The 13,294-nt window shown below is 40.2% G+C and overlaps 3 protein-coding genes across 5 annotated transcripts in view; all 3 read right to left on the reverse strand.

The window, feature by feature from the left end:
• Positions 1–13,294, reverse strand: part of LOC145466725 (uncharacterized) — a 69,601-nt gene that overhangs the window by 37,007 nt on the left and 19,300 nt on the right. For all 3 annotated transcript variants that reach the window (XM_081450433.1, XM_081450434.1, XM_081450435.1), the window contains exons 21-29: positions 11,159–11,288; positions 10,610–10,698; positions 9,805–9,927; positions 9,127–9,237; positions 8,677–8,852; positions 7,917–7,987; positions 6,955–7,098; positions 6,368–6,415; positions 5,620–5,670 (exon numbers count right to left, since the gene is read on the reverse strand). In XM_081450433.1, the coding sequence (XP_081306559.1) occupies positions 5,620–5,670; positions 6,368–6,415; positions 6,955–7,098; positions 7,917–7,987; positions 8,677–8,852; positions 9,127–9,237; positions 9,805–9,927; positions 10,610–10,698; positions 11,159–11,288 (943 nt within the window). The remainder of the gene's footprint in view (positions 1–5,619; positions 5,671–6,367; positions 6,416–6,954; positions 7,099–7,916; positions 7,988–8,676; positions 8,853–9,126; positions 9,238–9,804; positions 9,928–10,609; positions 10,699–11,158; positions 11,289–13,294) is intronic.
• On the reverse strand, positions 1,446–5,579 carry LOC145466727 (adenosine receptor A2a-like). Its single transcript, XM_081450437.1, has one exon. The coding sequence runs from the start codon at positions 3,669–3,671 to the stop codon at positions 2,706–2,708; it is 966 nt and encodes a 321-aa protein (XP_081306563.1). The 5' UTR covers positions 3,672–5,579; the 3' UTR covers positions 1,446–2,705.
• On the reverse strand, positions 11,872–13,033 carry LOC145466170 (uncharacterized). Its single transcript, XM_081449930.1, has 2 exons — positions 12,624–13,033; positions 11,872–12,339 (listed from the first exon to the last, which is right to left on the reverse strand). The coding sequence occupies exons 1-2, from the start codon at positions 12,684–12,686 to the stop codon at positions 11,872–11,874; spliced, it is 531 nt and encodes a 176-aa protein (XP_081306056.1). The 5' UTR covers positions 12,687–13,033.

The following is a 13,294-nucleotide window of genomic DNA, read 5'->3' on the forward strand; positions in this document are numbered from 1 at the left end:
AACCTTGGAGGAAGCCGCTCGTTTTTTATTCCTCCCTCAACTGTTTGCTTTCTTTCACGGCCTTCCGTATCTTCTTTTCGTCATCCGAGTCGCTAGCAAGCGGATCGGCGGTAGAGCAAGCGACCGTATCCCAGCCGTACTTTTCGGCAAGTAAGATGTTCTTGTTCCTTTCCACGAACACATCCTTACCTTCGGTGAGCTTTTTAGTACAGTCCTCGCCGTCATCCGTCGCCAGCGCTTCGTCAATTTTTTCTAATACTTCCTTGTTTAGTTGGTATTGCTTCTTTTTACCGGCGAAGCGAAACTCTGGATCTGCTGCACGGGGTTTCTGAGCGTTCTGAGATTTCGAGCTCGCCATTTCGCTCTGTAAGCGCTTCAATTCGGTAGCATTGGCTTACTGCTGTTTAAGAAGCTCCTTCGCCCAGTCCGTTGGTTCTAAAGAGACGCGGAGAGACGAAGAACGTACATACTACTCCTACTCGACCCGCCACGAGAACTGCGATCAGATGTCCGATCATCGCCGCTTCGCCCGGAAGAACGATTCGTTGGGCTCTTGTTGTAGGGTTCAAGCCGTTTAGCCGCTCTAGATTTCGTACGAGAATTATCCTTTGCCATCAGAAACGGAAGAAATCGAGAACACAGCAAACAAACGAGACGAACAGACTGAAAATTGAAAGAACTAAACACACATGTCAGGCAATAGCGGATGGCAAAACAAAACTAAGAAAATTACCTCTTTCGGCCTTAAATTGGAAAGTAAAAACACCAAACAATGTTTAAGAAACACCCACGCGTAAAATCATGGCGTAGAGAGTCGTATTTAAAACCCTGTTAGATAATTTTTCTTTCTTTTGGTGTCCTCAAAGATGACGATCATTGCGCTTTCAAATTTGTTTTGACTACATGTTGCCGCCTTAATGCTGTTTTTAGGACTCCAGAGAGCAAAATGGTAATGCTGTGAAGTTGGATTCGGTTTTTTTAAAATGGCCGATAAAATGGCTGCAAAACCGTCGGCAAAATATTATTTAAATTACGCTTTAGCGTGAATGATGAACAATTATTCCCCAATTATACTACAGACTAGAAGTAATCATAGATTAGTGCGGTGCGCTCACGCGCGTACTTTGCATGTTTGGTCAACTTTGGTGGCGTACGAATGGTCGGAGAGAAAGCTTAGTTTGATCGAATGACAGATAACAATCTGCAAGTGAAGTTGTCTGGCGCTGAATAAATTTATAACCTGTGGTAAACGTGTTTTTAATAAAGTATTATTAAACTTGTACTGGACACAATATTTTCCAGAAAAGGCTTGTTTGTTTTAACTGTTGGCGACACTCCAACTTCAATTTCAGATCACAAATAGTTGTAACAAATATTTTTTGATAAAGTTTTCACCAAATAGTTATTTTACATTGCTCGAATTCACATCTTGTTTTCGCAAATAAAAGAGGTGAATTAACCACTCAGACCATAAATCTCGGCCTTTTGACGAGCTACGTACACAACACGGAAAGTTTGTTTTTTGGCAACCAATCATGGCCACAACGGATTTGCCAAGTTTTTCTGCGAGCTACACAACTCGGAAGATTTCTTTTCTGACCACAAATCGTGGCCTTTTGCCGTCGCCGAGCTACAAAATATTCAAGTTCATTCCTAACGATGTAGGCTTAGTAACTTGCTGTCGAAGGCGAGCAGCGCCAATCCTCCGTAGGAAAAAAGATGGCGGCTGTACATTTTACCGCAATACCATGCAAACCTAATACAGCCCGTAAAGTACAAGGTAAGCCATATTTTTGCAGTATTTTTCCCTGTGCTAACGACATTGGGTCTTTTAGTTTTAAAGGTTTTAGAACTTTTCTGTACGTTTTCTTGAGCGTTGTTTTAAGTTTCCGTGCGCTAAGAATTATGGGTAAATTTACCAGTCGCCATCTTTTTTCCTACGGCGGATTGTAAACTACAGCTTTGCAGAAACCATACACACCTCCTTCGAATCTACCTCATGCACACGCGATTTCATGCATGCGTTCATTACGTAACTTGCCCCTGCTGCGGGGAGGCCAAATCGGTGATCACTCGTCCAATAAAATCTCGATACAGACTGGATCGCTACACTACGTGAATGCAGTGAAAAGCTTCAGTTTGATAGATATGCAAAAAGCGGAATCTTAACCTCGCTGTCGAGGCTGATGTAAAATAGAAATCGTTAGAAGTGTCTGAATATTTTAACTTTCTAAGACGAAATTTGCGGCCATCATTTAACACGTCAGTGTATTTGCTAGTCAACGTGTTGGAAAGCACAGAGCCTCTGTATGCTTCCAAAACATAAACTAAACGTACGGCTCCTTTCAGCGCTGAACGTTATCACTTTGGTTCGTGGGTGCCTTAAGAGGAAGTTTAAGGCCGGCACACACAAGAGGGCGTGACGCAGGCACTAGCCCTCTCGTGTACGTATAAGATGCATTTTGCAGGGACAACACGCCTACTGGTCAACGAGCACCAGATGCGAGACAAAATTTTGTTCCCACAACAGAACTTTTTCGCAAAAACGAGCATGTCACACGAGGAAAAGCTGTCGCTGCAACACGTCCCCTAGAGTGTGTCGACTTTTAAACATTTCTATAACGAGCGTCGTTCTTGTTTCTTCTGAAAAACCAACAAACAAGTAAGACAGTCGTAAAATCCTGTGTTGAATTCCCAGAGTATTCCTACAAGTACGTGTCACACTCCTTGCCCTCGTGTTTTTCTATTGTCTGGTCTTTATGGTTTGTTTTTTTCTCTGTTTTTGCCCGACGAGACGAGGAAGAAATTCTTGGTTTCTTCGACAAGCCTTCCATCAAAGAATTCTTTAGACAGAAATTTCGAATGACCACTTTGAAATCCGGTTTTAGGAAAGCATATATTAGTGGATTTACAAGCGAACTAGTCGCTAGTGTGAAAAGTGAAATAGTGTCCAAAACACCAGGAAGAAGGTCAGACCGATTCAAAACATTGTAGACGGTGGTTAAGGACAGGATCGGCAACCAAGAGAGTAAGAATGCTGTTGAGACTATGCAAAAGACTTTCGCCACCTGGGCGTCCGATGAGATACGTCGACGCTCCTTTCTCTGCTCTCTCGCGGATTCAAAGTCTTTCCTCATGGTCAAGCTTCGTCGCACTTGTCTGAAAATCCGAACATAGGCGAAGGTTATAAAAATGTAAGGAACGATAACGCCAAAGAGCTCCAAGCACACCACGTACACAATGTGGATTGTTTTGGTGGGATTCTTGTCCCAGGCTAACGGAAGTACGGTGTATATGGCTGGAATCAGCCACGAAACTACGATGGCTCTTTTGAAGAGCTTCGGTGCGAGATAGGGGTAAAGTAGCGGCTTGAGTATAGCAACATAGCGATCGTAAGTCACTGCGCAAATGTTAGCGACGCCAGAGAGTAGTATTAAGGTAATGAAGTAGTCTGTGACAAACGATGTGGGCTTGATGAGTAATATAGGCAGCAAAACACCTCCTGTTAGGATGTCTGATACAGCGAGTGACAATACCAACCAGTTTGTGTACGTTCGTAGAGTCTTGTTAAAGCAAACCAGAGCGCAAACAGAACAATTTGCCACCACGATAATAACCGAAAGAATACCAAGAGAAACAGAAACGTAAATCTCCTTCGATGGTTCGGCCATGTTTGTTGCTTGGGTTAACCCTCAAGGCATCAGTTCAGAGTTGTTAAATTGAGCCACTGGTCGTTATGTTTGCTTTTCTTTTGAATGCGAGTTTACTTTTTAGCAATAGCAATTCTGATGAGTAAATACAATAAAAGCCTTGCAGGCTTGCACCCTCACACAGTAAGTGCTTTATGGTAATTTTAACGCATTATTAGAGACTTTTTTTTTTGGATCCAAGTTAACCGCAAATACGGGTCACGTGACCATAGCCAGACGTCATGTTTCAGGTTTTCGACATACTTTTTGAACGTCGAGAGGTTTCACGCAAGTCATTTACCTCAAGTTTTATTGCCTTGAATTTTATTTTATGCCACGTTCAAATGCCGAAATGGAATAAAGTAACCCTTTTTCTACAATTTGGTTATAATTTTTCGGCAAATAAGTAATTACCTAGCCTTTTATTGTTGTCTGTAGAAAGGTACCAATATGGCAGCGGCTTAAGTTGAATGTATGTTTTATGATGATATATTTCTTTAGAAAGCTGCACGTGCTAGAAAACATACTTTTTCCTTTCTGTTTTCCTTAGTGGGCGTAATTTTGGCAATTTCCAATGCATTGAGAAGTTGATTTCTATTCGCTCCAATTTACTTCGATCTAAATCGACTAGCGTCCGAACAGCGAACGGAAAACGTCAAACGCTTAACCTCAAACCGTAGTTGCGGTAAACCTAGATCTAAAGGTCTCTGATAGCCTCCAAAGCCAGGGGTTTGAGATTTTGTGTAAATTGACGGTTTTTGTTTAAACCACACGATGTATTTGAAATTCAAATCTTATACTAAATGACAAAACACGTTTCGGATGAATCATCATCCATCGGTAACCTTTTTTAAGTTTACGTTTTAGCTACAGGCCTGCCCATGACCTCCTTATACGGCTTCACAAGCTTGAAGAGATTGCACTTACTGCGGTGAAATCACTAATTGCGATGAAATAAATGTTACCAATGAATTTATCGATCTACCTGGAAACATTTCTACATAAATAAACTAAACCGCTAAACCGTCAAATTTCCAAGGGGGCTTCACAGGGACAATATTACGTAAGACAAAAATCTCAACATAAATATTTAAACGCTGTAATCACAAATACAAAATTTGATTTACACGTTCAAAAGTTGAATTCATCCTGGCAACGCGAAGACCTCAGATGTTTCCTGTCCCGAATTTGACAAAAACAGGCACGGTGCTTTCTGCACATCTAAACGGCCTTATTTCACTATTTTGCGTGTCTCAACCTTACATTCGTAAACAAAACAAAGCAAGAGATTGCTCGCCAAAATGAAGAAAAACAAAATTAACAAACTGCTGCTTTACTGAGAATTTAAGAACGCAAAACTGAACCGCGTTCCGATACTCCACGTAATCATCGTCGTTAGATTAAATTACTATTATCGCTAATTATAGTTTCTAAAATGTTACACATACGTTATTCAACTAGTTTGTTCGGTCCGTACTGGAGAAATTTTGGTCTCGTTGTTTTGTTTTTGCAGGTTTATGAAACGAGCCGCAAATTGACTATTTATTATAATGGCTCTTTTTGTTCTGCCGATAAATTTTAATGTGTTTCCGCGACCCATTCTCGGCAATCGTGCGCGCGAAAAGTAAGCACTGATCTACGTTTTTCACGTCGCTTTTTGTAAATATTTAACTGAAATTGTCCCCCGAACACGAAGGTAAAAGATTTATTCTTAACAACAAAAATGTTTATTTTGTAAAATGAATTGAGAAAGCGATTCGCCGAAATTAATATCGTGAGCGGTCCATCTTGGCGGCCCGTAATGCAAAGTTCGGACCGCTAAGAGAACCAATCAGAATTGTCCTTTTCATCGCGGACCAGTTCAGCCATACAATAAAAACACTTATGTTATTGAAAATTAATGAGAACTTAATCTTTGTTCCCTACTTACCCCACACTGATGGACTTCAAGACACATATCTGGTATCCTCTGGTATGGGAACTGTAACATAAAACAAATAAAAGAACACACTGCACTAAGCCCAAAATTGCAACTGGAAAATAACCGCGAAGAATAAACTCCATTTTACTCCTCGCAGCTGGCATCTCACTTGGTCCCCAAGACGATCGAAGATGTCGGTAGCCTGCGTCGCGGACAGTCTAAACCACCGGTATAATCCGTCTGCGGAAGCTACACGTATTTGTACTAAGGATTCATTTCTAACTTTTAAATTGTTCGATTCTTCACCAAGTTCTCTCTTGCAGAGCCAACAACCTGACAAAATTCTAGGGGTAGCGTGCAATGTCAGTCGGTCGGTCCCTCAGTCAATCAATCGGTCAGTTGGTTAATTGGTTGGTTGGTCCATTGGTCGGTCAGTCAACTGACCGATCAGTCGTTCGTTCGTTCGTTCGGTCGGTCGGCGGTCAGTCGGTAGAGCAAGCAACAAGCAGTCACTCAGTCAGTCAGCCACAGACAGTCGGATAGACAGCCCGTTAGACAGGTTACACATGTAATTGTTTAGCACTAGCTACTTATTTGGCTCACTGGTGGATTGGATGGGAACAGATCCTACTTTGACTTCTTATACACACAAGTCATCTAAACAACAAACTGCTCGTCCATTTTGTTGGTTATTGACAATTACAATCTTTCCACCCTCTCGTCCTTCCCGCATTACACTGTTGTACTCTGTACTTACATCGTGTTCATCTTGTTTGCTTGACAGAGTCGAATACGGAAATAACACCTGAGAGAAAACAAACAAACAAATTTACTAAGTGTTGCCCTCCGAACGCTATTCTGATACCGTGATTAAAGGGAATGTGTCAGGATTTTAGCTAAATTTAGCCATAGGAAAAATAAAACTAACAACTTAAAACAGTGAAGGAACATTTCAATAACACAGCAAATACAAAAAAGGTGAGGATGGACAGAAATTGAAGAAGATTAAAACGGATTGCGATATAGGTTTTTGAAAAACCGTTAGGCTGAACAGTTTTCAAAGTTAATCTCGTTTGTTTATCCCTTTAATTATAACGCCCGATTGAAATATTTCTTTGTAATGAAGCTATGGTTTACCATTTAGTTCTATAGGATTAATTTATCGTGTCTCATAGTGAGTATGTGGTAAAACGCAGTTAAATAGACTTAGTGTAACGCAGTCATTTCAAATTAAGGGTTTCTCCACGAGCGACTGTGAAAGAAATTCCAAAGCACTCCAGTGACTAAGTTTTACGCTAACTCTTCTGTTAGCCTCTGAAACCGCACTTCAGCACAATGACGAACCTTTATTCCTTCTGGAGATGTCTGCGCGTGCCCTGTTGCCACCATCTCGAGGCTGAGTATGACGTCATGTTCAGTGTTGGTGTTGTAAAGTTCGATGGCAAATCTGTGACATCCAGCGACTAAAGACGCGCTCTTACATTTCACCTGGAATCAACGGTGGTAAGTTCAAAATAAGATAGAGACATGAAACAGGGCTTTATTACCATATCTTAAGAAAGAATCAGTGTGAGACACAAACGCGCTGATTTCCAGATCAAGTTATCGTTGTTTAACGCTGGCTGGAGTCAGCGGGCGCTTTAATTTCCATTCGAAGGAAAATTCTGGTTTGAATTTCCGGAAGTGTATAGTGACGAATGGAACAGCATTTTCTGGAATTCCGGAAAAGAGGACAACCTTGCGAAGTCTCCCCAAATTTTCGGAAATTCCTTACAATTACCATGAATTTCCGTTCTATTTGATCTTCCTCCCGGAATTTCCAGAATTGTACGTTGAATTGTTCGCTTTTCGGAAATTCAACAATTTTCGGATTTTCTGGAAACTTTCACCGGAAATTTGCGTACCATTTGTCCCCATCTCGAGATTGTCGGAAGTTCTGGTTGAATGGAAAGCGCTTAGCATGCGATGTGTTCTTGGACAAGACACTTTACTGACTCACAATTCTTCCTTTCACTGAGAAGTATAAATGGCTACCGGGAAACTGTTGGGGAAATCTGGTAGAATGCTGCTGAGGGGTACCTTGAGATGAACTACCTGCTGCCTAAGCTGGCCTTGTGACTCTGCTTGGTCCGAGTTAAACTAAGTTCTTGAACACAAAGAGTGACCTCTGGTCAGTCTACTAAATCTTACAATCAGATACACAGACACAGGAAAAAATGTTACACTTCACGTTCATACAACTGACTCCTGGCAATCTATGACAACATCTACTAAGTATGCGAAGGAAAACAGAATCTCGATTTTACCTTGGCGAAAAGCAGTTGATCATTCACCATTTCCCAGAATGCATCACTGCTCTCGTCACTCCACTCGTTCTCTGTTGACATAAATTTACCATGATTAGCAAATAAGAAATAATTAATAAAATAGATTTCTCAAACTCATTTACAACTAATCAAGATTACACTGGAGAAATCAACGGTATTGGATATCTGATCTTAATTTGCACATACTATTTAGTTTCCTCTCTCCGTTTTCTCCTTAGTTTTAGCATCGCTTGGGAAGATATATCAAAAACTCGAGAAGGTTTACCACAATTCAAAATACCTGGAAGCTAGTCAAAAATACTCCACTCCACGTCGTAGTTTCGTCTCTCTTCTCGGTGTTTGATGATGTGGTGAAACATTGTCTCTCGTGTCTGATATATCACTTACAAAACGTACAATAACCTGCATAATTTGGGGTTTCTTGTGGAAAATTGGCGGCAAACGCGAGAGAGGAGTCTCAGCCGTTGTGTACATTCCTATTTTGAACGCGTTAATAATAATAATAATAATAATAATAATAATAATAATAATAATAATAATAATAACGAATATTTGTACAGGATAGCCCTTCAGTGCAAGAGTACTGTTATCAAAGGGGTCCTGTCTAAATAACATAATATAAGGATAAAAACTAAAATAAGTTAAGAACGACTTCGTAAAATATTAACTACACTGGTTAAAGACAATGGTGCTGTGTTTGACAAATTTTCTCTTTACATTAAGTCCTTCGATTACTTACCAAGAGGGTCGACGTTGACCAGAGAACATTCAATAGCCTGGAGGGGCAGCTGTAAAATGCTTTTCCAGGCAGGAACAATCCTATCTGTTGTTACCCACTCTCTGTCACCAAAGTCCACATAAAACACATCATATTCGTTTTCTGGTCTGCTGCCCAAGACACGGGCTCGATACCACCTGGTAGAGGAAAGTTATCGGTTATACAAATGACTTTCGGCCGTTTCTACTGAAAACATGGCCGGGCAATTCATCAATTGGATGTCTTTTAGGGAGCAGCATGGTCGAGAGATCGATGTGATCCGCCGACACAGGAAACTTTGTAGCACTGTGACTAAACAACGACAGCATTTGATTGAGATAATGATTTAGCGATGCATATAAACTTAAATTGACAAAAAAAAAAAACTCAATTTGCACCGCATACAAAAGCGTGTTTGTCTATTGAACTCACATGTCGTCCTCTGTAAACTTTGCGACACAGAGAGAACCAATGGTGATTTCGCTTCCCTCCAAATCAACTTTGCCAACTTCAGAGTTAATCTTCTGTTTCAGATACTCTAAGCTATAAATAAACAAGACAAATATAACATGTAGATATTATAGAACTAGCATGAGGTCCATAACAGGAATATATTATATATTGCTATTTTAAAGGAGCTCAGTCACGGTTTACGCATTTTGAAAAGTTTAGCCTCAATTTTTCAAATTCGTCGTTTGTAATCCGTGTCAATCTTCTCCATCCTTAGCCATCCTTGTTCCTTTATGGTTTATCATTATGTCTTTGGTGTTTTTCTATCTTATTAAACTGTTATTTTCAGGTTTCCTACCATTTAAAGGTAATTTTGTATGTGGCCAAAATAACTCAAAATACCGTGACTGAGCTCCTTTAAGGTTTTAATCAAAAAGAAGGTCACGCAAAAAACAGAAAGAGCCAGCCTGGACTGAACAAACGGCTTCAACATATACTAAATACTTTTAAAGTTTGTAAACTGAAATTGTTATGAAATTGCAATTGCAAATTTTAAACTAACATTGCAGTGCCGTGCAAATTAAGAATGAATGATTAATTAGCCCGCTCTCAACCAATCACGATAGTATATGGGCTGTAAGTTCCATAACCGTTATTCACCTTTCTTCTGATGATCTCAATTGGACAAAGAAGAGTTCTGGATTTTCCACAGCAGACACATAAACAGACTGGAAACCATCCTCGGGCAACACAGCTGTTTCCAGTGCGGGTGACTGCTCAGCACTAAAAAGAATGTTAATAATTAAGGCGTGAGTACTCGCTAGATAAGAGTGATAAAGTTAAATAAAAAGGAGAACAATGGCTCCCGAGAATTAACCACTCTTCGCAAACTCATTAACAAAATAATACCCGTGAAAGTGTTTCGATATGTGCTCTTAACTGACATAGATCTTTATGATTTCATGACTCCGTTTTAACTTCAATAGAGAATATTTATCAACAACTCGACAAGACGTGCCATCACATTTTCAGACATCTAAAAGATCGTTAAAAATACTCCGCTACGCGTCATATTTTCAGCTATCTTCTTGTCAGTTCTCGATGTTGAAAAGAAAAAAAAGGTAAATCACGGCCTCTCGTGTTTCATATAACATTTCCAAACAACTCAAAGCTAGTCAAACACAATCCATTGTCGCTGTATTTTCAACTCTGGAACTTTAAACTTTGAAACACTGTCTCACGTACGTGATATTTATCAAGTTCTTTCTTGAAATCAAATACTTCAGTGTTTTCGTGCATCAGTGAATTTTTACGAGTGCACGAGAGTTTCGGGTTATATGGCAGGCAGGTGATGCAAACTTCGCGCACTCTGAGCTCGTTTGATGTCGATGACAACTGAAGAAATCTTTTTCTTCCCGTTTGATTACACTAATATCCGACAAGGATGATTTCGTGGTACATGTACCTTGTCTCTCCAGTGCTGCTGCTAGCTGCACCTTCCAGGGCTTGAAGGTCAATCACGCCTTCACAAAGGTTTCTGAGCAGGCGCACATGCTAGAAAAAGAGATAAGAAACTACGCATATAGTTACGGTCAAACTCTTCCAAGTGACTAGCCCTACAAAGTTACCACCTCTGTCAATAGCACAACAATTCTTTTATTCAAAAGAATGCGCCTGTCTCAAGCTTAAGCGACTACTCGACAGTGTTAAATACGAAAAATTCTTATTAAAACAATTACAACGTTCTCTGGTTGTAAATTTAGATTGAAATAAGCTTTCGGCGCCTTTGACGAAGGCCGCTGGTTGGCAGCTGAAAGCTAATTATAAAATAAATTTTCATTTTAACCGAAAATTATCTCATAGAAAATAATTTTTGCCAAACAAAAACAGAAAACAGAAATCGTCTTCGGAGCTGAAAACATCTGCTGCACTGCAGCACTGTTCCAGCGCACCCGAAGACTTCCAAGACTCCTTTGAAGTTCTAAATGGCCCTTTCAGTACAATATACACCCACCTGCTTGTTTTCAGTAACACGTTTTTCCTTTAGCAGCTCCAGTCTGATGTTAACGACATTAGTTGTAACCTTAATGTTTTCCAAATACTTCCTTTCAACCAAAGGATCCAACCACATTGTGTTGCCTAAGCTAAAAGGTAAAATGATCTGATAACGTCAGAGACAAGAAAACAGACTAACTTCTCTAACAGCGGCAACGGGGTAAATAAGCTATGTTTGGTACGACTTGGATTGTAAGGGACCGTTCATTTTTTATAAGGTAGGGGGGGCTGGTGGGATTTGGGGGGGGGTCATGCGAAAAAAAATGGCTTTCGAGGGGGGGCCATCCCAAAAAAATAAGGGAAAAAGGGGGGGTCACGTGAAATATTTTAGTAAAACTTTAAAATGGGATAATGTTTGAATATCAAAAAAATTGCTACAGAATAAACATAGAAGGCAGGATACAAATTTATTACAAACTTTCCTTCTGCTTTAAAAAATGTTTGGCGACAAAAAGCATTTGTAGCTACTGAAAAGAAGTATTTAACACTGTTATTTTCGAATGCAACTTTCACTGGCACTCATCTTCATCTTCGCTGTCGTCGAGTTCTTCGTCGCCGCTTGTGCTGCTATGGGAGTCTCTTTCACCAATGCTACAAGAAGTAGCAATGCTTTCCGTCAGAGTGTACTTTTCAGGGTACATAAAGGTGTAAACATAATCTCTGACTTCCTGCTCAAGGTTGGTGGTGATTCTGCTTCTTGCAGCGTTGGTGAAATAATTCCCTTCCATTGGACTGAAAGAGTGTGGAATCGTGTTCCTTTACATCTTTCAATATGACATTCAACTTTTCCACCATTGCTCTGTGCTCTTTGATGGAGAAGTTCAGTTTTCTTCCATCACTGGGCTTCAACCGGTACCCTGGCATGGAAAACTCACTCGCCCTTTCTGAACAGCCATCCGCACTTAGAAAGATTGCTTCTTTTGCTTGTAAGATGTCAAACTGCCTGGATCGTTCAGCTGTAAACCTTTTCTTAAACGACTCGCCGCTTTCGCCATTATTGCGCATTTTGGAATAAGCCTCTTTCATGATGCTCATGTAGTAATGCGCTCTTTTCCCGATTGGATTAACAATATAGCCAAGGCTTGTTTTCCGGAGACCCTGAGGTATGGTTGTATCATCAGCAGAGGAGGAACTAGTGACCTACCAGAAAAGGAAAGACGATTTTTTTATTTATTCTATTGAACTGATATTATTGAATGATCATGGTTCGTGTAACCACTTAATGTTGTATTCGTGTAGTGAAATGTAGACCTGAGTCAAACAATATATTAAAAGACACACACTATTTTAAAAATGTTCAAACAGTTTTAGGCGCTATCTTTACAATAGGAAAATACAGAAGTTTCTCATTATAAAAGTGAAGCATACATGCGCTTTTAATGTTCAGATAAAAATAGGAACACTGACAAGAAATTAACACTTACCGGCTCATCTTCTTGTACTTCAACAGCTTTCTGTTTTATCTGCACAGGGCAACATTTATACATGCCTATCACTAGAGTAGAGGAAAAAACCTTCCAAATAAAGACATCTGTAAATTAAATGTAAGAATGTGTTTCACACAACACATCAACAGATTTCCAGTTTTTTCACAACACTTCGTACTTGGTTCAGTATCACAATGCAGGAGCAAGGAAAGACTCTGTTCCAGGCCACTGTTACTTCCGTAAGATTGAGAAGTTTATGAATGAGCACTACGAGGAGGGGGAGAACTACCGGGAGTTTCTAAAGTTGTCCTGTCAAGAAAAGGTAGGAGAAATTTGTTCTTTTTGTTGTGAATGGACTGGACCACCCATAGAAAGATACCCTAAACCAGTTCCTGACCATTCCTGCCTACCGGCGGGAATACCACTACCTCTCCTACCAGAAGACCCCAAAAGAAGGGCGTGATCCAGATGACTGGCAGCCAAGGGTCCAAGCGAAGAAAGAGCATGGAAGTGGCAGGCTGGTTTTATCTGACCCAGAGAGCGTTGCTCTATTTGCAGATAAGTTTATTCTCAAATCAAAGTTTGTGGTGGATTATCTTCAGCATCTTGAAGTGCTGGAATTTAAAAGGAAAAAGAGAGCAGAAGAAAACGCAAAGTTAAGTAGGGAC

Source organism: Orbicella franksi, chromosome 13, assembly GCF_964199315.1.
Source record: "Orbicella franksi chromosome 13, jaOrbFran1.1, whole genome shotgun sequence".
Taxonomy (NCBI): domain Eukaryota; kingdom Metazoa; phylum Cnidaria; class Anthozoa; order Scleractinia; family Merulinidae; genus Orbicella; species Orbicella franksi.

What these genes read in the sequence shown, in the direction of transcription:
- LOC145466170 (XM_081449930.1), bottom strand. Translation starts at nt 12,686, where the DNA reads ATGTATAAATGTTGCCCTGTGCAGATAAAACAGAAAGCTGTTGAAGTA. An exon ending in AAGTACAAGAAGATGAGCCG is followed by an intron (nt 12,340 to 12,623) that starts GTAAGTGTTAAT and finishes CTTTTCTGGTAG; the next exon opens with GTCACTAGTTCCTCCTCTGC.
- LOC145466727 (XM_081450437.1), bottom strand. Translation starts at nt 3,671, where the DNA reads ATGGCCGAACCATCGAAGGAGATTTACGTTTCTGTTTCTCTTGGTATT.